Raw genomic sequence first — 23,424 nt, 5'->3', positions numbered from 1 at the left:
GTCCATCGCTTATGCTTATATGCATGCATACAAGTCCTTTGGTTGATCTTCCTTTCCCCTTACTCCCACCCTCCCCTACCTTCCCTCTCAGGTTTGAACATCTAATCGATGCTTCTCTGTCTTTAAATCTGTAAATGCATTCTTAACAAGCGGTTGAATTAGAATACAAAGGTACCGGCCTTTTCAAGATGAAATCTAATAACATAATCTCACCCTCATTCTTTTATGTTTTAATTTATTATAAAACGTTTAGGAGCTGGTGTGATCATCAAAATTATGGTGCAATCTACCTGCATCTATCAGCCAGATAGAATTTTTGTGTAACAAATAAAATTAATCAGGCTGGCAGTTTACTCAATTCACTGACTTCCTCAACTAAATTGACTAGTGTTGTTTTTTTTTTTCATTTAGAGTTTTTCCTACAATGAAATTACAATATATCAGTTGCATTGTAAATGGTCCTAATTTATGCCTGAATAGATTTTTCTTCTACTGCCTAAGGAAACCATAGAGTGTGGGTCAGAAATGTACAGATATTTTCGTTTTCATCATTTGAATGAACAATGGGAGTTCTACTGTGACCTAGTTCTCAGAATTAGAATAACATATTCCTAAGGCTAGTGGTACCCATCACCATGGATTTGGTGGTGCCTCTCCATGCCTGTCAAAGATATAAAAAATGTTGGTACTGTTGAAGCACAAATCCAGGATAGAAGGGGAGATGCAACAGCGGGAAAGGCAACGAAGAGATTGTGAAATGCCTCGCCTGCTTCATTAGGGGCTTGGGCTGGATTCTGGAGGTGATGAGAAAACATTAAAACACTGGGGACAAATCATTAGATTTGATATTAAGAAATTCATTGTATAAGCATAAGCGATGGATGTGGACAACAGGGGGTGAGGGTGAGGGCAGGATTGGGAGTATGAGGGGACATTGGGAGGATAAGGACACATTAGTAATATCTTAATCAATAAAGGGGGAAAAATAACAACAACAAAAAAGAAATTCATTGTGATCGCCATGTAAAAGTGGAGTTTAACCGTGACAGTTAATAAGATAATCATTTTTTTAAGTTCAGTTGTGTAACTCCCTGCAGTGAATTCTATTATCTTTTGGTGGCTAAGTTGTTAAACGTCACTGAACATTGTATTTAAAGGCAGTGTGAAGACGCTTTCATTTTACCAATTTTTATAGAATTTCTTTTTTTTTAATGTTTTTCTTTACTGAAACCTTGTCGGTTGGAAAGTATTTATGGAATGAAAGACTTGTTAATATTTTTTGAAAAACATTTGCTAAGCTTCTTTGAGTAATTTGGTTACTCCAAGTATGAACACAATATAATTTAGCAGCGGCTGGTATTTTTGCTTGTTAAGATAATTTTGTAAACATTAGTCTACCAAATAGAAACATTCTTTAAAATGGCCTAGAATCAATGGTATGAAGTAATATGTAAATTATCGAGTAGGATTGAGCAGAAAATCGCATCTCCTTCTTACACTTCACTGTACTTTCTTAGGTTGAGGTGCCTGGGGTAGGGAGGGGGGCAGGGACCTCTGTGAGGTTTGGTCTAAGATCTGAGTGTTTGGTATAAGATTAGAGTACACATTCTTTGCTCCATCCTGCTGCCTACAAGCTACTTTATCAATCCAATGGCAGTTTAATGACACTTCCTGGTAAGAAATTCTCCTCTTTCCCTGCTGGGCCTCTTCTGTCACCACCCCACAGAGTCATCACCCCAGATTCACTGTTGCTTAGCATATGCAGTAAATGCCATGAACATGTTATCAATCCACTGGAGAGACATTTCCTACCTCCTGTGCCTTTAAAGCTTAAAGGGATGAACAAAATATATGATCTCCGTGACACCAAGTAAAGTCAATAGCTGTTATATGAGCCAAACTCTACAAAATTTGACAAATAGCAGTCACAAATCCACTCTGACCAATTTGTCTTTTCCTTTTCATTTTAAAAAACAACAACACAGATGAAGACATACAATGTCATATCAAGCAGATCTTCACACAGCCACATTTGGAACTAAGTCCGGAATTTAACCCGAAGATCAAAGATTATTACTCTGAAGTCCCTTTTGATGTGGTAACCGTGACAATTGGAGTGGAGACTTCTAACTGTCAGTGCAAGGTGTACCTGCATGAACGGGCAGGGCCAAGGTAGGGAATGCTGCCAGGCTGAGTGAAGATGCCACAGTGGGAAGCAGACATTCGAGGCAACCTTTGCAGGTGGTTCCGAAACGTTGAGGCAGGAGATCAGTTGGAGAGACTAACAGGGTGTGAAATCTTTCCACTTCTCAGGTGTCGTGTGGTTACAAAGAACACATCAGCGCTCTGCTGACTATTAGCAATCTTTTATAGGATCTTGGTAACCATGTTCTAACAGGAGTGGATCTTGTGATATGAAATATCAAAGAGGACTCATTAAGGGAGAAGTTAGTTTTTTGTTGTCCTCGTGTTTTTAGATTGCTAAAGAGTTAATCCCTCTGAACAGTGGCCTCCTACCAACCCAGCTCCCCAAGTTTTTGAATATTCAGGAATTGATTACTTAATAAACATGTTGTGGACAGAGTCACGTTAACTTTCCTCATCTCACTGGGATTTTGTTCTTCTGACTCTTTTGAGAGCCACCAACTATTTTGTTTGTAATTTTAAACAGAAGATAAAACCTTTTCATATCCGTGTCCATAGCAAGGAAAATACTCATGTTCCCACGCTGTAGGGAAAGAAATGCTATTGTATCCTTGGGAGCCAAGAAAATGTAGTAGAAAGAAAAGAGGAATCAGCCAGACAAAGCTGGGTCCCAAACCTGACTCTCCCATGTGACTTGGGCAGTTTGTTTCCTGGTTCTAGGTTTTGTTCTCTATATTTAAAATGAGGACAATCATGGTTTTGTGTAGAGTTGTTATGAATATTAAATGAGATAATGTATAACCCTGGCGGATGGTTAATAAATATTAGTTCCCTTTCCTATATTTATAGGAGACATGACTTGCTTAGCAAGATAACTCTTAGTGTACCAACCAAAGTGCTGGGAAACAGAAGTGAAAATGCTTATTTCAGATTTTAGGTTTTTTGTGAAATCGTACAGACAAATTACAGGCACTTAATATTGATGTATGAATTCGTTTGGGCTGAATAGACGTTTCTCTCTCCAGCTTTGCCAACTACCCTCTGGGCTTAGGAACAAACAGAATCTCAATGCTTGTGGTGGATGAATCTCTGGCCCAGGGTGAGACCCTGATCACGTACAAACTCACCATCTATCGAGAAGACCGTCCAAGTCTGCCCTTGTTTGAGGACTTTATGGCGTGCGGTTTTGTGCAGGTAAGTGAATTTTACCTTTGCACTTGGATTGACTTGGAAGTGATATAACCCAGGTGAAAAATGCCAAATGAAAATTGTTGGAGGGAAAAGTATGTCTTTCAATCCAAACTGTGGTCTCATTTCAAAAAAGCAGGAGTCTCAGCCAGGTATCTAAGATACCCTGTTATGAGTGGTTTTCTTTTTAGTGGGTGGCTCCTCCCAGCACTGACTGAATTCAGTGGATCTATTGTGGTTAATATGAAAAAAGTCTGAGTACTCACACTTAGTTATGAAATTGGTTTTATATTTCCCTTTTAAATTGTGCTGTGTTTCTTGGATTTGTCCCTGGATCTACTTTGAGATTTTAAACTACTTTCGGCAGAAATTATTTTAAAGAATGAGAGGAAAATTTATGGAACTATTTTACAGATGGGATACCCAATGAATGAGATTAAATTTGCTTGGGTAGATATATTTCGAATCCACTTCTCATGCCTTGATCGTTCCGAAAAGCTGCAGTTTCTCTTGTGAGCAACACATCCTATGTTGTAATGTAGCCTATTGATTTTGGAGGAGGTAAACATTGCCCAGAGACTTTGTCTTGTTTGATGATTCTCTCCTCTGTCTTTTCCCCCTTTTTAGGATTCTATGTATAAACTTCTACATTTCCTCACATCATATACCCTCCCTATGGGTGATTCTAGGGAAGTAATAATTGGTACTATTATCATATGTACTAATCCACTCAGCAAGTATAATTAAATGCATCATGTCACAGGGATTTTTTTATGCCACTTGGAGCATTGAAAGCACAGAGGGTCAGTAAGAGAATAATGGCCCGCAAGGACTCAGTGAGTGGTATGTATCTACTGTGTTTTCTTGCATGTAGTGGCCAAATACAGTATCCTCCCCTCTCTACTCACCACCATCACAGTCTGATCTATCCCCCAAAGTTTAATACTATTTTATAAGGGTGCCCATCACTGAGATGGATATTTTTCAAGGAAACACATATCTTTAATTTATGAACTACCACCAACTCAACGGGGTTTTCACATTGGCCTAAAGATTGCTCTAAAGCTGGCAGGATGAAACCATTATTCTGAAAGATAATAACAGGTGAACTTACAAGGTGGAAAAGATTAGGGTCCATGCCACATACGTTTACAAAGCAATGGTTAAGCAAAAGCAAGTAGGTTTCTTTATGGTGAGACTTCTCTGCCCTTTTTCTACATTGATTGAAATGGCAGATCTTCCAAAGGAGAAGCTACAGTGTGTAGCATTTCTAAACCTATTGGACATCCTCTCTGTGCAATAGCTACTGAATATGCTTCTGTGCAAAACTGGGCTAGACTATGGAGACAACTGGAAAACATGTTCCTCTCAGTTACCACTCTTCAGTTTGCTTTACTTGGGAAGTAACCCTTTCGAGCCAAAGACAGTAAACTACTGCGAGCAGGTGCCATTGTCCTTCAGAGAGTGGTGTTGGCCTGGTCTGCCGGCAGGAAGAACTGCCCGAGGAAGTCAAGTGGGGAGAAGCCCCCTCTACACAAACCCAGAATCCTTAGGTGGGGTGAGTGGGGGCAAGAGGTGACCATGGAGATTGGCAGCCAGACCACTAGGTAACTCCTTGGTCTGTTGGTGTCATCTGCTATTTTTTCTGACATTTGCAACTCTCCAAGATCTAGGGCAGTGGTCGGCAAACTCATTAGTCAACAGAGCCAAATATCAACAGTACAACGATTGAAATTTCTTTTGAGAGCCAAATTTTTTAAACTTAAACTATATAGGTAGGTACATTGTTATTAACTTAATTAGGGTACTCCTGAGGCTTAGGAAGAGCCACACTCAAGGGGCCAAAAAGCCGCATGTGGCTCGCGAGCCGCAGTTTGCCGACCACAGATCTAGGGGAAAAGGAATCAAGAAAAATTGTCAGGAACTGATATAGAAAGGCACAAGATCTCTTAATATGAGTTGTCTTTGTAATAGCTCAAAGCTGTAAACAATTCAATAAGAAAAGGGATAAACCAATTTAACATAATATTATTGAGACATCTGTGTGTATTAATACACACAAAATGGAAGAATTTTCAAAACACTATGTTGAGAAAAAGAAGCCAGACATAAGACATACTGTATTACATTTATATGAAGTTTAAGAACAGATAAAACTAACTTATGGTGATAGAAATCAAAACAGCAGTTACCTAGAAGGTATGGGTACCTCTAAGCATGAGTGAATTTTTTGGGCAAATATCTTAACTGGGTGGGGTGGTTATATAGCTCCCCAAAACCACTTGGTATGTAGGTATATACAAATGTAATTAATTAACTATTATCTTAAGGTTTATGTAACTTACTGTATGTAAAATACATAAAATGTATTTGGCTATTATAAATTATCTATTTGGATATAAATTATACCTTAACAATGTAAGATAAAAGCATTAATGGGGAAGTAGCTATTATTTTCCAAGATATGTCTCCATTTTCATACAATATATTGATTAAGACCAGTTAATTACCATGCTATTACGTTAGACAGTAGATTATATTAGGCATTTGTTACAATGATCTCAAGACAAATATTAGAATTTTTTTTGTGAGATGTGTCCTACAGGTGATTGAAGGAAAGTATTTCAGTCATGTATAAGAATAATTTCCAGGTCTTAATTAAAAGATTTTGTGTGGATCCCCGGCAGTACTGTATTCTATAACATGGAAAGATGTCTAATAAGCATTAGTATTTTTTAGCCTTCCTTTCATAAACTTTCAAATGACTGAACAGATAATGAATAAGTAATGTAGATTACTGTAGCCCCTTCCTCAGGAACTGGGAGACATCAATCGCAGAGGTTTTCTCACCAGACACTCCAGTTAAAATCCTAATCAGAGACCTTTTCCTTATTTCTCCTTTAGGTTTACTTTCATTCGTCTGTAGGTTTCACTGCAACTTGATACCAGGTTGAAGTTTACAATACAAAGAGTGAGGGATAAAAGTTCCTACCTCCCATCACTTCTTAGATATTTCAGAATTTCCACTAACGTTAATAGTTAACTAGATATGAATTATGAGACTTAAAAACTTTTGGTCTTCAGAATTGTCGTTTTTCTTTTCTGTCAGCATCCACAGTGCCTTCCTTCATTGTATTCCTAAGGCTGAAGTCCAGAGTCAACTATTGCAGATAAGTGATAGGCTGTTCTAGTGGGATCTCCAAAACCTTACGTGGAACCTAAAAGGAAATGAATTAAACTGTAATTATATTTTATCTGTTGGTTAAAGGGGAAAATTACAATTCCTCCTTACATTTCAAATTAGATTTTGGTCTAATGGGCTCAATTATTAAATTTTAAACAAATGTAAGAAGCAATCTGCCTTCAAATAGCCAAAAAGGAGACTCTAATTTGTGGTTAATCAGCTTCTTAATTTCTCCTTCCCTCATTCTCTCAACTTCTTTCTGAATGCCAGTTATTCACTTGATCCTCTCACCAAAGACTGACAGTAAAGAGAAAGCAAATACAAGGCTTACCAGTCAATTAAAAAATCAATTACTACGACTTTTTGGTGAATAATAGGCTAATTTAATTAATTTGTTAATAGACATTTGTATCCTTTATGTGCTCAAACATTGTTAAGTGCCTACTTAGCCATAAATAACTATTTAGTTTAGAGTCTGTTTCTATTACATCATCAATTGGAATGTATATGGTTGTCACAGAGGCAACTCTTAGTTATGTTAGTACCAGTGAGGGAAAAGGAGCTAATTTACTTGATTTACATAAAACAACCAGATTTGGAACAAGGTTTCTCAACCTTGGCACTATTGATAGTGGGGCTGGATAATTCTGTGTTTTGGGGAGCTATGCTGTGCATTGTAGGATGTTTATTTAACAGCATCCCTGGCCTCTACCCTCCAGATCCCAGTAGTACGCCCCTCTCCAAGTGGTGACAATCCACAATGTCCTCTCAGAGGTGAAATCAATCCCAGTTGAGAATCACTGATAGAGACCAATGAGAGGTCCTATTTTTCTACTTCTATTAAGAATTCTGTAGTGGTATGAGTTATTTAGAGGTAATCCTTCAATGTTAAATGTTGAAGAGTCAGCCCTCCTATCTTTTTCTCATCAGTGATACTACTCTGATGTTCTTTATTCTGCTTATTAATGGGCCTTCTTTTCTGGCTAATGTAATTATTCTAATCAGAAATAGGCATTCATTTATAGAAAATATGACTCTTAATAAAATGTTAAAAATCCATATAAGATACATAAACTGTTATTTTATTTTGATTTATCCAAGTAGCATAATGTTTTGCTCTTAGAAAGAAAGATTTAGAAAGTAATAAACTGCTGTTATGGCTGGGATATATCATGCTTAGGAATTAATAAAATATATTTATGTTCCAAGGAAATTAAGATACTAGGAGGAAATATTTCTTTTAATATCTCTGTCTAAATAAAAAAATTACATGGATAATAATACAGCATCCACAGATGTTGATTTCCATAGATGATCTATGGTCTCATATGTAATTTGACCCAAAAGTGTTTTGCCAAAATAAAGCCATAAATAAAAACTACATCATATAGCAGAAGTATAGGAGAATATGTTTCATGGATTCATTTCTAGAAACAGCTTTCATTTTAAAATAAATTGCTATTAATAAAAGGAAGATACCAAGGAAAGAGAAAATGCTAAGACTTGAAGAAAAGTCTTGTCCAGCATTTAGTGACTCATCTAAAATGGGCATTTGCTGCTTTCTTTAAAAAATAATTAGCGATCTAGATGCTGAGATATTAAATGATGTATGAATGGCTCCAGTTCTAGCATTTGGAAAACCTTTACAGTTTTCCCACTTATTTTTTGCACCTTTCCAACACCACAGAGGACTATTACCAAACAACTCAAGTTATAGTTGCCTAATATGTTAGCAAATATCTATAATGAAAGAACAGAAAACCTTTTATCAATAATTACTGAATAAAAAGATATGTTTGCTTCTAAAGTTGTAATATCAATGATATACTCATTTTAGTGGCTTACAGTTACCTTGTGTGCCTCCATATTCCAGAGGAATGTGATTTAATTTTGACAACAGCATCTATTGTAGAGAAATGCTCAATGCTGTCATTGCAAAAGTCAGAATTTGTTCTAGCTCTATAAAGAGGGTAAGAGCCCGTTTCCTCTGTGGAAATTATTTCACCAGAGCAAATTCTGCATCTTAACAAAGTACCTCAGGACATTTTTCTAAACTAGGACTTGGTTAAAAGCCATGGACTAACTCTAAGAACCATGCCCATAATGGCTAACAAGGAAACCTGATGTGAGGGTCCCGCTCTGCCTGGCGTAATTGGTTGTGTGTCCTAGTATGAGGCATTTAAGCTCCCTAAATCTGTTTCCCTCTCTTTAAGAACAGAACTAGTAATAGAACCTATCTTATAAAGTTGTACTGAGGACTCAGTTAATTAGATCATAAATGCAACATTTTAGCGTAAGTTCAGTGCATGATTAAGCGCTCAGTCAATATTGAATCATCATCGTCATCATGAAAACTCTTTTTATACAGATATGCCTCTGGGGATTACATGCAAGTGTATATAGAGAAGGAAAGGGAGAGAAAGAACAGCAAAAAAATAGGAGCCAATAATACTGAGGATGCTGGAGGGTTCTTTGTTGTGTGTGTGTGTGTGTGTGTATTGATTTCAGAGAGGAAAGAAGAGAGAGAGAGAGAGAAAGAGAGAGAGAGAGAGAGAGAGAGAGAGAGAGAGAGAGAGAGAGAGAGAGAGAGAAACATCAATGATGAGAATCATTGATTGGCTGCCTCCTGCACACTCCCTACTGGGGATCAAGCCCACAACCATGTGACCTTGACCGGAATCAAACCCAGGACCCTTCAATCCACAGGCCAGCGCTCTATCCACTGAGCCAAACCAGCCAGGGTGGGCCAGGAGGCTGGAGTTTAAAGGCGTCTGGATGGGAGAACTGGCTGGAGTCAGAAAGGAGAGTGAGGGACTGGGCTTTCCACAGAGCTGCAGTTCTTACCTTCATGGGTCCTGGGCTCTGTCTGTGGCAAAAACACTTAAAATTCTATTTTACAACAATTTTGATATGAAGACGAATATGTTGCTGTTATACTGTATATAGATAATATTTAATGTAAACTCTAATTGAAAAATAAAATTTAAAAATAAGAGCAGCTATCATTTAAAGATGAATCCTATCTGTTTTTATAGTCCATGAAGGAGAATCATTAAAAGTGACTTTAATGCTCTCCAGTTCCATCCATGTTATTGCAAATGGTAAGAATTCCTTCTTTTGTACAGCAGAGTAGTATTCCATTGTGTAGATGTACCACAGTTTTCGAATCCACTCACCTGCTGATGGGCACTTAGGCTGTTTCCAAATCTTAGCTATGGTGAATAGTGCTGCTATGAACATAGGAGTGCATATATCCTTTCTGATCATTATGCTAATCGAAATAAGCCAGTCAGAGAAAGATAAATATCACATGATCTCACTCATTTGTGGAATATAGTGAACAACATAAACTGATGAACAAAAACAGAACCAGAGACATAGAAGCATCGATCTGACTGTCCAACCTATGAGGGAAGGCGGGGAGTGAGGGGTTAAGACATCAACCAAAGGACTTGTATGCATGCATGAGCAGAACCAATGGACACAGACAGTAGCAGGGTGAGGGCATGTGCTGGGGGGTGGGAGCAGCCGGAGAGAGGTCAATGGGGGAAAAGGAGACTCATGTAATACTTTAAACAATAAATAATTTAAATTAAATAAAAAAGAGTGACTTTAATTATTGAAAAACATAAAATTAAAGGAATAAAACAAAATATATTTTTTGGAGTGTTAAAAATGCTATGGATAGAGACTATTTTCGTTGACTAAAAAGTTTATTTTTTTCTTCTAATTTTAAAGGAAATTCAAGCATCTTCCTGGGCCCCTAAAAGTATTGTGTGCCCGGGCACTGTTCCCACTGTGCCTCAGGGAGGAGTCCCCACTCTCCCACTTCCCTGAGGGATCGTAGCAGAGGCATCCATCCCATCGTCAGTGACCCGGGCTGTAGGCCTTTCCAATCTTGTTCAGTGCCCTTGACTTAGCCTTTTCCAGTGTTTCAAGTTCTGTGTGCAGGGACTGAGCAATCCTTCCCCAGCTTCTCCAAATCCCATGTGGCAGTGAGGACAGTGAGATTTTATTTCTAGAAGCAGTTTGCACACCCAGACATGCTGCACGTAGAGGCCTCCTTAGTGGCCCGTGAGCTCTGACATGCATCGAAGGCCGGCCTATTTCTGTTTAGCACAGTTTTCTTAAAAAGCAAGCAGAGGTGAGAGTGATGTATTCTCTAATCCGTGATCTATTTTGGTGCTTATATAAATTATCTTTCTGAGTTGCTGAAAAAGGATGATGTTGAACACTCAGCCCACGAGTTTATGTAACTCACGGTCAGATAAATTACCATTCCAATAAAGCTTTTGGCTCAGCACATCTGTTCTCCATGTTTCTCCCAGGCACATCTGCTTCCTTTACATGAGGAAACAAACTTTTCCTACCGTTAGTGCAGTCATGCCAATACCATGTGGAAGAGAATTAGGTCTTCGTGGCTTCTGCCAGCATGCGGACGAGTTCCCCTGGGGACAGCCTGCTGCCGGATACACACATTTTCATTTGAAGTTTCTGTCTTGGCATTCTAAGAATTAGTCTTCTGATTTCTGAGCTGGATAGGGAAATAGAAAGGAACCATGAGGGGTGTTTAAATAAAATATTCCAGGTAGAGTACCCAGATTTCAACTGTGACATTTGAAACTTTGAAAGAGATTCTGACCAAAAGAGAGCAGATAAAGGGAGTTCTTTTGGTAACTCCCATTCCTAATATCCACTTCTCTGTGGGTTTTATTCACTCCAAAGGCCCCTAGATCTTTCGTTTCTCTTTCTCCATTGCCATCCTCATTTCTCAAGTTCAAACTACAGTGGGGCCTTGACTTACGAGTTTAATTCATTCCGTGTCGGAGCTCGTAACTCAAATTATTCGTATGTCAAATCAAAAAGTGAACGAGTGAGACACGTGATGCTGGGCTGATGTTGTGGCGTTCACTGTGACCATTCGCTGAGCCAACTAGTGGTGGGGTATCTGAAGCTGGCTCGTAACCCGAATTTTAGCTCGCAACTCCAAGCAAAAAAATCGGCTGAGAGACGGCTCGTCTCTCGAAAAACTCGTTAGTCGGGACACTCGTAAGTCAAGGCCCCACTGTAACTGTAGCAGTGGCATAGACCAGGATAGCGAGGGTGGTGGTAAGAGAGGGGGCGATATTGGGGACTAGGTTTAACATTTTTATAAGTCCTCCTCCTCCTACCAGACAAAGTCTGGAACATCAGTTCTTTTTTTAAAAGACACTTTGGGCTTCATCAAACAACAGAGTTTAGCTCTGTGTGAGACAAGTTAAAGCAAGTAATTCCTCTGGGCCAGTGGTTCTTGACATTTTACAGGAAACAATCTACCTTTTTGACTATCTGATGAAAGTTTTGACCCCGTGTCCCAGGAAATAATGTATAATCACACTCAATGCTGTATACAATTTCAGAATTGTGAAAGACCCCCAGGTAAAAAAAAAAAAATTCTTAGCCTAGTATCTTACAATATGAAGTCGAATATAACTACAGCAACAAACATACTAAGGTCAGTCATTTCTGGCCTAAATATACATGATTATAATTCCATTTATTGAGCACTTACTTTGTCCTAGCAACTGTACTAGGTGTTTACGTGTATTATTCCATTCATAATTTTAATGATAATGAAATCAGTGTCTATATAACAATATTACATGTTGGAATTATGTGGGGTCTTTTGTATAATTTATTAGCACAGAGAATCAGCAATTATTATAGTTCTCAAAGCATAATGCCACTAAGTCTAAAATTGCCTTAGAAATACACGTCTGTGAGAAGCTCACATTGCTTTCTTCTCAAGGGCTCAGAAGGTGGTTATGAGTAATAGGAAATGGTGGTTCTAAAAGCACAGGTAAATTTGATAGTATGTCATTTGGCCTATTTATATTGTCCTCACTAGTCAAAGGCACTGAAGTGCTTTCTTTCAGCGGGCAGTAACAGATTGTTTTCTGTTCAAAGAAAGGTTGGCCTAATGTCTCCATTAGGTAATGCTGAGAGCATTTCCAGATGCATTGGGCCAACTGGACCATTTCCTTCGAGTGCATGTGTTGTAGGACTAAGATCGAGGGGTGGGTTATTCCTTGCAGATGGTTCCACTGAATGTAGAACTACAAGCTGGTTTGACATGTGTTCCCAGAACGCAGACTTGGGACACTGACTGCCTGACATATTTAGCTTCTTTTGAAAATGCTACTACATTGTCTTTTTTTTCCTTTTTTACCCACATCCTTTTTTCAGGCAGGACTGATGAGTTTAAAACGTTGAGCATGATCTCACTCTTCAAAGCAGACCAGGCTCCCCACCCCAGTGGCCCTCCATCGCTTTGGAATCCCATTCTTTAGCAATGTGGTGCAGACTTTCATGGACTCTTCTGAGTTTTTACCTCTTCTACTCTCTCCCCCACCCCCACCCTACATGCTTGAGGAGGATCTTTCTGGTCCTAATGATTTAGAAAAATCAACACTGCATGTGGGATACTTAACCTGATAGGGTATTTTAAAATTAAATTGCCGATAAAGTTGAGAGAACCAGATTTCAAAGGTTCAAGAAATAGTAGAATGGGAAGAATTTTCTTTAAGTGAAATAATCTCTCTTAATTACTTTGATCGAAACAGTATTCATGCTGTCTGGATTCGAGTCTTAGTTCACTATGTCCTGTTGGAGACCGTGGGCACGTTTCTCATCTGTCAGATGGGGATATCATAGTACCGACCTTACAGCGTGGTTTTATGTAAAACACTGAGTTAATATTGTGAAGAGCTTGTAATAGTGCCTGGGCACAGAAAGAGCTTAATATACATGTTTGCAAAATATAACAAGATAAAATATCTTCAGGCTGGTATAAGAGGAAAGTTTAAGATGGGATTTTTATTCCTACTGGGATCTAGTAAGCAGAATTGTAGATGTTTAAATTGCGTATATTTTAGTTTAGCTATAATGAAAGGTAAAAATGCATAAGGCTTTGCCGAACAAACCGCCTGTGCTAATAAACTATACTGAGAATTTTATAATAAATGTGATAAAAGTTCCAGAATTGACTGTAAAACTTGCCCTGCTATGTGTTTTAATTTTGATAGTTGCACAATTTTGTATGCCATCTTATTAGCAATGCCAACCGAAAGACTAAGACTTCAAGAGTTACTTTACTAAAAAGAAGAGAAATTGTTTTTCTTTTTGCCAAACACAGGAACATCCTTCAGAGATATTATTTGGTAGACTCCATTAAAGGCAAGGAGACCAATGTTCCCCATGCCATTTTTTAGGAATGAGCAAGGAAAGATAATGATGGTCTCTTGTGTATCATCAGGCACATGTATAGCCATAAAGTAATTTAATATTTTAGTATGTGTAATCTCTAGGAAAACTATCATTTGAAGGCCACCCCTTCAAGAGATAATAAATTTATTCAGACCTGATAATAAACTGAATGATTGCATGAGTCTCATCGTATATATTCACAGCATAATCTTGACCAAAACTGCTAAACTCTCTTCACTTTTTTTAAAATCAAAATTTGTTCCAAATAACTGTTGGATATTTCCCAAATGCCAGTTGCATCCTCACAGATGAGAGATTTGTCACTTTCGAGAATACTTAAAATGTGTAGTATCTAACATTTTCTCAGCACCAATTGTGTGCCAGGCCCTCTTCTAATTACTTTACATTTATTCACACAATTCTCAAAACAAAACAACATGAGGTAAATACTTCGATGATTCCCATTTCACAGATGGGGAAGCAGAGGCGCAGAGAACTTGCTGAAGGCCACAGAACTTAGAACAGCAGAGCCCATGATTGAACCAGGAAGCCTAGTTCTAGAACTCTGCTGCTTCCAAGCTATGCTCTTAGCCACTCCACTTCACTCCAAAACTAGATTGCTGAAATAAGCATGTTTTCCAAAAGGCTTTGGCTCTGAAAGTTAATTTGTAGGTTCTTGTTAGAAACTTGAAATCAATTTATTTTTCTATAGAAGAAAGTTTTCAAATGAGGTTAGGTTACAGGGAATCTTTAGAAATCCTTTGCCAATCATATCATAATAAAACTGGAAAAAATCTTCTTAAAACATACTAATATTAATACAGGGGGAGGGTCCTAAGGAAGGGGCAAGTATACCAGGGAGCCCTGCAACAATTATGTGTGGGGGAAGGGCTCCAGGAGCCCAAGCTGTGAACGGGGAAGATGTCTGTAGAAGAGGGGGTGCGTGGCTGGGCACATCTCTAGCTGTAGATTGACCAGTAGCTCTGTGAGCAGTCATTACATTCATTTTTAGGCTACCCGTGAATCTTATATTCGATTGTCACACTAAACTTCAGAGGTGAGCGCATCTTAGATGTCCAACCCCTCACCCTGCATATGAGTAAACCCCAAATATTTGTCCAGGTCTATACCAAGGCTCATTGCCTGTGAGTTCCATGGGCTGACCATGGAACCTCCTGGAAGCTGCGCTTTATGGAGAAGGGCAATGGGAATCCAGACCTGGACATGTGTCCTGAGTTCCTTGAGCCAGCTCTGTGTCTGTAAGAGTCTCTAATGCAGAACTGCTATTTCTAAACTTAGAAAATAAACAATGGATTGCAAATTTGCTGACTCCTCTTAGTGACTAAAAAGAGGACCCTATTTTTCCTTTAGAATATATACTCTGATATTTAATACTCTTATTTGTAAAGACTTAGTGCCATCCACTTGATATCACAAAATTTAAAAACTGTAAACGTTCTTTTGAGGAAAGGAAGTCAGAGGTAGTTGTCAAGCATTATTTTAGAAAATCCGTAGTGATGTCTCCAAGGAGGAGACTTCAGTAATCTACAGCTATTCAACTGCCAGTCAACAGACCCATGTGTCTGAGTCAATACTGGCACAGAATGAAAAAAATCATGATTTGTGTGAAGCCCCCAAAATAGCACACACCGCCTGGGACTCTCCGGCATCCTCTTTCCCAGGCCACGTCCATCTGTGATCATGGTAACCCCTCGCTGGCCTGCAGCCCTCCCTGCCAACTGGCCACATGCCACTGACGAACAGCCTCTCACCCCTCTCAGAACCAAGACACAAATATTAGATGAATTTCCTTTGAACCCTTCTTCCTCTTGGCTCTTGACATAGTCTGGGAGCCACATAATCCCTTCTTAATCATCATTTTTTCCTGGATAAGAAAATACGAAAAAAACTTGTACACATCTTCAAGGTGTTTGATACATTAGACCATGATTAGAAACAATGACCCATTTCTTAAATATTTAATTAGAATCTGCCACTGCTATATGTGGACTTTGAACTATTGAGCCCTTAAAAAGATGACTAAGTTTCTCTGAATAATTAATAATAGTTATAATAATAATAAGTCACAATAATTTTCTTTTTGATGCTTCTTCTGAGAACCTACTTCCTTAGGCACCTTCATGTGTAAGTGACTAGATAATAGCCAATTCTTATTTATGTAACTCAGCTTAATAAAATAATATGTGTTCCATGCTAGAAGGAAGCATTCCAGGATATTATATTCTTTTTAACACCATTATCTGGTTGGAACACTTATACCACAACGATAATGATTTCCAGCTGTCCCAAATCCTAAAAGTAAAGCTCCACCCCCCAAATATATTTTGTTACTGAAACATGTGTAAACAATTATGAATATCTAAACCATACTGGCATTGGTTTTCAGAATCTCTCCAAAACTGTAGGGAAAAATGCCTCTAATAAGTATGTTGATAGATACATCCGACTTCAAAAGTTGCTGGTGCAGACCCACAGAATAAAGATTTCACATTTTATCGGGTATAGCAAAAAATGGTATAAATGTTAACTTCCACATTCAAAAAAGAATTAAAAACATTTTCAGTTCTTCCTTCTGATTTATAAAACTCAGATTTTTCAAAATTGCCCTGAGGATGCAGGTGTGGAGAGTGATGGTCAACTTTTATTAAAATTCTACATTTGGGACCTCAAAGAGGACATCTGACTTAATCATGTTTTGTTTGTTTGTTTGTTTAGTTTAACTTAAAACACACACACACACACACACACACACACACACACACACACACACACACACCAGCTCTAGCAGGTGTGGCTCAGTTGGTTGGGTGTCATCCCAGGCACCAAAAGGTTGCCAGTTCAATTCCTGGGCTTGCATTTGATCCCCAGTAGGGGGCATGCAGGAGGCAGCCAATCCTTAGTTCACTCTCATCAATGTTTCTCTCTCTCTCCAAAAAATCAATTAAAAAGTCTTAAAATACACACACACAACAACAACAACAACACAAATACATGGATTCATTAGGCCAAGAAAAAAATTGAGAGAAAACACATTTAAACTTAAAAGTTTAGTTTAAATGTATTTTTTAATGAGCCTACCTCTTATTTTTTTTTCCAGAAGCACTCAAAACCTCACTTAAATCCTGTTTTAAACAGAGTAGATTCCCCTACCCATTAGCACAATATTGTTCAGGATGGTAACATCATTGTGGGAACCTATGCTAAAACTCCATTTAGTTAACAGTCTGTTCCCAGGGCTTACTTTCTGCCTCTCTGCTACGTCTCTGCCTCTCTCTTTCCCAGTCTTTCTGTCTCTCTCTTACTTGCACATATACATGTGTGCATGGATACACACACACACACACACACACACACACACACACACACACACACTAAGGAATTTTTAATTAATATTTGTAAAATTAAATGATACTTCTAAGCTAAATACAAAATTAAATATATGTTCTAGTTTTTAAAAGTTATTCTGTAGCCTTGGCTGGGTGGCTCAAGTGGTTGAAGTATTGTTCTGTACGTCAGAAGGTTGCAGGCTCAATTCCTGGTCAGGGCACATATCTAGATTTCAGGTTTGATCCCCAGTCAGGGGCATGTATGCTGTTTCTCTCTCACATCATTGTTTCTCTCTCTCTCTCTCCTTCCCTCCCTTCCTCTCTCTCTAAAAAATCAATAAAACATATCTTCAGTTGAGGGGGGAAAAGTTATGTTGTAGTTCATATAAATGCATCCTTTCAGAAATATTAAAATGCATTATTACATTCATAAGAGAATAAATAGTGTTGGCATAATTCCTGTCTCTATAGGTTAACCAAATAATGCAAAATTTCTAAATTCTTCCTGTCTTAGTAAAAAGAAGGCCTCCTTCTCATCCTCGGACTTTCACGTACTAAGCAGCAAGAACAGGAGGGGACTGAGAGAGAAGAGATCACCTTCAGGGAATGGATTGGCTTGAAGTAAGGCTACCTACTTCCCTGCTCTCCCAGTGGGGGAAAGGAGTGGCATCCATGATTTTTCCTCTCTGAGGTAATCCCTATTATTAGTCTGGAGATGACTTCCAGAAGCAGAGAAATGTGCTTGTTTACCTAGTTGGATGTCTGCTTAGTTACAGGGCTTGACAAATGACCTTATCTATAATAATAAAAGTGTAATATGTTAATTAGACTGAACAGCCTAACGACCTTTTGGACATCATTTTGGATGTCCTTCTGGATGAAGCCGTGGTGGTGGGGGCCAAGACAGAGGTGATTAGGGGCAATCAGGCAGGCAGGCAGACAAGCAGTTAGGCATGATCAGGCAGGCAGGCGAGCAGTTAGGGGTGATCAGGCAAGCAGGCAAATGGTTCGGGGTGATCAGGCAGGCAGGCAAGTGGTTAGGGGTGATCAGGCAGGCAGGCAGAGGGGTTAGGAGCGATGAGGCAGGCATGCAGAATGGTTAGGGGTGATGAGGAAGGTAGGCAGGTGAGCAGTTAGGAGTCAGCAGTCCCGGATTGTGAGAGGGATTTCAGACTGTCAGTTTAGACCTGATCCCACAGTCAGACATGCCCCAAAGGGTCCTGGATTGTGAGAGGGTGCAGGCCAGGCTGAGGGGCCCCCCCTCCCCGCTTGTGCACAAACTTCACGCACAGGGCCTCTAGTCCGATATAATAAAAGGCTAATATGCAAATCGACTGAATGGCATAACGACTGCTCGCTATGATGGGCACTGACCACCAGGGGGCAGATGCTCAACACAGGAGCTGCCCCCTGGTGATCAGTGCGTTCCCACAGGGGCAGTGCCACTCAGCCAGAAGCCAGGCTCATGGCTGGCGAGTGCAGTAGTGGTGGCAGAAGCGTCTCCCACCTCCGTGGCAGTGCTCTAGGACTGTGAGAGAGCGATGGTTAGGCTGAGGGCCACCCTCCGCCCCAGAGTGAATGAATTTCATGCACTGGGCCTCTAGTACTGCTAGAAAAGAAAAGGAGCTTTTTGAGATGAGGCAGTTGGTGAGGTTAACCAGACCATGAAAGGGCAAGGATATACATGTACTGCATAGCTATACCCAGAAAAACATCTCAGGACCTGTAGGTCTATCTGTCCCAGCTGCAGCCCCCAGAGTTGAAGCTATAGAAAGTAGAAGAAACTAGGTTATCTTATCAGGGACCTAACGTGGAACAAAAAGGGGCCTGAGCCTATCACTCAGGATCAGCTAGAGAAGCTAGCGGAGCCCCTAATTGCTCCAGGCCTCTGTGCCATCATCAGGGCCTATTTGAGGCTGCCTCCATCCACATGGAGTATAGACAGGGATAGAGGTCAACGGTGACATGACCCCTGAGAAAGAGATTGCTTTTCCCCTCTCCTTCCTCCTGACTCAAGTCGAGGAGAGTGTGTGTAGGGAAGTTATGAGAGAACGAATCTCATCCACTACCTCTAACCTTCCGGTATTAGTTTTCTATTTCTGTGTAATAAATAAATCACCACAAATTTAGTAACTGAAGACAACATCAATTCACTAGCGCATAGTTTGGTAGCTCAGAAATCCAAGGACAGTGCGACTGGGTTCTTTACTCAGAGGCTGAAATCAAGGTATTGCTCAGGTTGAGTTTGGCTGGAGACTTCTGGGGAAGAACTGGTTTCTAAGTTCATGCAGGTCGTTTTAGGATTCAGTTCCTTGCAGCTGAAGGGCTGAAGTTTCATTACCTTGCAAGCTGTCATCCAAGGGCTACTCTCAGTCGACCCCCACCCCACCCCAAGCTGCCTGCATTCCTTGCCATGTGGTTCCCTCCAGCTCCTCAGCCAGCAACAGAGAACCATTCACACCTTGAGTCCCTCTCAGGACTTGTCTCTGATCTCTAGATCCAGGTTTAATCTCCCTAACTTAAGGTCAACTGATTTGAGACCTTAATCACATCACCAAAATGCCTTCACAGCAACATCTAGGTCAGTGTTTGCTTGAATAACTGGAAGAATATGTGTATCCACCAGGGGCCAGGAATTGTAAGAGCCATCTTAGAATTAAACCCATCATAAGCTGTAGGACAACAAGCCTAACCTTCCCTGGGGAAGCTTTGGGACCAATACAAATTAAAATTTCAGTGAACAGGCCCAAGTCTTCATAATGGAAGTGAGACTTTTTATAAGTGGCAATGACTAAAGCATGATGATACAGGGCTTTACGATCATTAAGGGGGCCAGGCCCATTAACAAAGGAGGTAGGTTGGTCAATGGAGTATGATACTTATAGTTATTGGAAAAAATAAAATTATTTTTTATTTATATCTTACAAGTTGAAGCTCCTAGGTCAGAACTATTATACATGATTGGAATAAACTCAGGCAGTAGAGTTGTAACAAATGTCTATTACCACAGTTGTTGGCACCTTTTATGACTTTGATAAACATGACAACGGTATGCGCTGGGCACTATCATTACAGCAAACGGAGGCAGACCTGGGACTTAAATTCATGTTTGTCTGGTTTTCAAGATCTTGAAATTAATTGCTATTCAGTTAGCTGCTCTTAAGCTTCTAAGGTATTTTTACTCCAGATGGCAAATGAGGAAACCTGCTTTGCCATGAAGTAAAATGCCTGTTATTAGAGCTTTGGATGTTTTCATAGTCAAATCATGTTCTTCCCCAAATAAGTTCCTGTAATCCTAATGTCCACAGTGTGATTTGGCTTCCCAGATGAGCATTGTGTTTACACTTATTTGTTTGCTTTATACTTAAATGGAATAATTTCAGGAACCTGGGACAGACCTCACTGACCATAAAGTGTTGCAAGTGCAAATCCTTTTAGAGGTGCTTAATGTACCTGACAGAGTTAGGCCACGTGTGAGGCAACAGGCAGTGGTAGGGAATGTGGCAAAGGGACACCATATGCCCCGCTAAAGGTGAATAGCAACTACTCAGTTCAAGGTGGTTAATGCCATGGAAACAATCAGTATGTCACAGCCCCCGATTCTTCAAAAGAAATGAAATATTTGGATTTTGATAGAAGGCCTCCTTAGTTATATATGCTGTAATAATTTTTTAAAAGGAACTTCCTGCAAGCCAAATACAAATTCTGTGATCAGATTCAACTCAGAGGTCATCGGTCTGTGTCTTCTGATACAACCCAGTTTGCTCATGCCATGAATGGTCAGCCTAAGCATTGTTTACACTGAGGAACAGGGCTGTCATGGTTGGAACAGTTTGTACTGCTAATGTTAAAAACCCAACTTGAACTGGATTTTAAACTAAAATGGTTTTCTAGCTATTGTTACTGAAAAATCGAGATATTTTTGGCTTCAAGTTAGAGTCAGTGCTTAAAGATATTATCTATTTCCTCTCCATTTCACTGCTATGCATTCTAGTTTTTGCTTCTACCTCAGACTCTACCTGGGGACCTTTGGGCAGTTTTGGGTCCTCTCATATGTCTACGTGTGGCTATGGCCATACTAGACTTCATATCTTTGTAACACATTTCAGAAGTTCTTGGAAAATCTGCACAAATGTTATGATCTCTTATTAGATTTTTGTGCCCAACTATTTATTGTTGGTTGACTTAAGTCAATGAGCTCTATCTCTAGGACCAGTAAGAGGTCAATCCCCCAAAGCTCAGAGCTAGGTATGGACAAGAACAAAGTAAACTGATGAACAAAATAGATCCAAAGACATAGAAACATGGAACAGACTGATGTTCTAACTGTATGTGCTGGAACATCAGTCTGTTCTCATACCTATAACGCTTCAAAGTAGAAGAAAATGGGCCCCCAAGGGACAACAAGTTTCTCTGCACAGTATCTAAAGCATTGGGTAGTTGACAGCTTGGTGACATTATTAAAGAATTTAAGCATCATAGGTTTGGATAGACCAAATGACTTGCTGAAACCTCACTAATCCATACATTTTAAAATAAGTGAACATTTAGAGGTATATCCTAGTCTCACTATACTGTTAGATGTTGTTCTCTTTATGTCATTGTTTGTGTGTTTGTAGACACCAAGGAGCAAAGCTCAGAACATTGTGTCTGATTTGAGGGCCTAATAAGACTCTGTGATCCCTCCCTTTCCCAGATGCCAGGGAGCCTGTCCCACTGCGCGCTACTTGGGCCAGGGTTTAAAGAGACTTTGTGCCAAAGCCTATTTGGAGGATTGGACCCACCGTTTGCCATCTAGTTCCTCTCCAGTCTAGTGCTATTCTTTAGTTCACTTGCATTTACATCTCAGTTTCTTTAAAAGTTACTGATTGCTTGCGTGTCATGTAGTGACTCACATACAATAGCCTCCCCTTGGGACAGTAGGACAAGTTTTGTAGGGCTCGCTGCCCTTGCCAGAGTCGGCTGACTTCACCTTCCTTTCATTCCTCTCCTGTCCTGCTTTCCCTATGCCAGTGATTCTCAAACGTGAGCATGTGCTGAAATATCCTGGAAGGTTTGTTGGAGGGCAGGTTGCTGACTTAGTAGGACTGGGTGGGGCCCAAGAATATGCAAGTCTGGCAGGTTTCCTGGTGATGCTGATCCCGGGCCTCTGGTCCACAAGCTGCACGTTGAAAACCATTGCTTTGTACTCTTGGGAACTTATGCCCTTTCTTTGTCATATACAAAGCACTGCTTTTAGGATAATGCAGCTCAGGCGCACTGTCGTTCCGACACAGTTCTTCTGAATTCCATGTATTTATATGATAAGGAATGCTGTCTCTTTACCTCCCAAAAAAGCCCTGTTGTTGTTTGTGAAAAGACTAATTTCTAGATAATGTCACCAGGGAGACAGTCTTTCCAGGGAACCACAGAAACTGTTTCTATGGTGTTTTCTATAACTCGACTTTCAGTCCTTTGTTGACCGTTAGTTTCTTTATGACACAAATGTATTTTTCTTTATTCTTATAATTTTCCAACCTCTTTTCTAAATGATTCTGAACAATCATGTTTTTCTGTTTTTTTTTCTCAAAATATCTAAAATTATCAAAGGCATTTATGTTTTGCTTATGTAACATATGACATTGGATTGAGTAGTTTAATAAGTTATTATGTTTTTTTTAATTTTAGCTGTTTTTGTTATACATATTCAAATTTTTGAAAACTAAAAGAAAAACACCAAAGTAGATAAAAGACGCCAAAGTAGTATATGTTGTAAAGAAACTTCATTTAAGAATCCAGTAAGTGTTTTTTCTGTTGTTTTTGTTTGATTGTATCTGTTTTTTGTTTGACTTCTTCTTGTCAAACTTGAAAAATTGGAAACTTCTAAATTGGCCAGTTATAAAAATAAAGGTTGTGCTCAGAAATGGACCAGATTCATGTTTGGTGACATGCTGGATGAATAGACTAAAATCATCTCTTCCCCACATCTACTCAGTCATAAAAAAAAAAAAAAACAATATGTTCAGCTACCATTTGACCAATTCTTACTTCATTAAAAAGTCCCTTTCTTAGTAATTAATCTCCTCCACACTGTAATTCCCTTCTTTTTCGTTCTGTCCCCAGTCTCCAGAGACCTCACACAGAGTTTACAGTAAATCAACTTCCTACTTCAGTCCTCTGTAGGATTAACCACCATTGAATCTAAAGTTTCCAAATTAGTATTTTTTCTTCTTCCTTTTTTTTTTTTTTAACAATTCAGAAAGTCTTAAAATATTTTCAGGTTGGAATTTATAAAAATGAAACATCTAAAAAATGTTTGGCTTTAACCTAAATCAT

The 23,424-nt window shown here is 39.3% G+C and overlaps 1 protein-coding gene across 2 annotated transcripts in view; it reads left to right on the top strand.

The window, feature by feature from the left end:
* CPED1 (cadherin like and PC-esterase domain containing 1) overlaps positions 1–23,424 on the top strand; it is a 281,289-nt gene that overhangs the window by 140,555 nt on the left and 117,310 nt on the right. For both annotated transcript variants that reach the window (XM_036328853.1, XM_036328852.1), the window contains 2 exons: positions 1,986–2,172; positions 3,171–3,339. In XM_036328853.1, the coding sequence (XP_036184746.1) occupies positions 1,986–2,172; positions 3,171–3,339 (356 nt within the window). The remainder of the gene's footprint in view (positions 1–1,985; positions 2,173–3,170; positions 3,340–23,424) is intronic.

The sequence above is a fragment of the Myotis myotis genome, unplaced genomic scaffold, assembly GCF_014108235.1.
Source record: "Myotis myotis isolate mMyoMyo1 unplaced genomic scaffold, mMyoMyo1.p scaffold_m19_p_11, whole genome shotgun sequence".
NCBI classification, from domain to species: domain Eukaryota; kingdom Metazoa; phylum Chordata; class Mammalia; order Chiroptera; family Vespertilionidae; genus Myotis; species Myotis myotis.
This window is presented reverse-complemented; position numbering and strand designations above follow the sequence as displayed.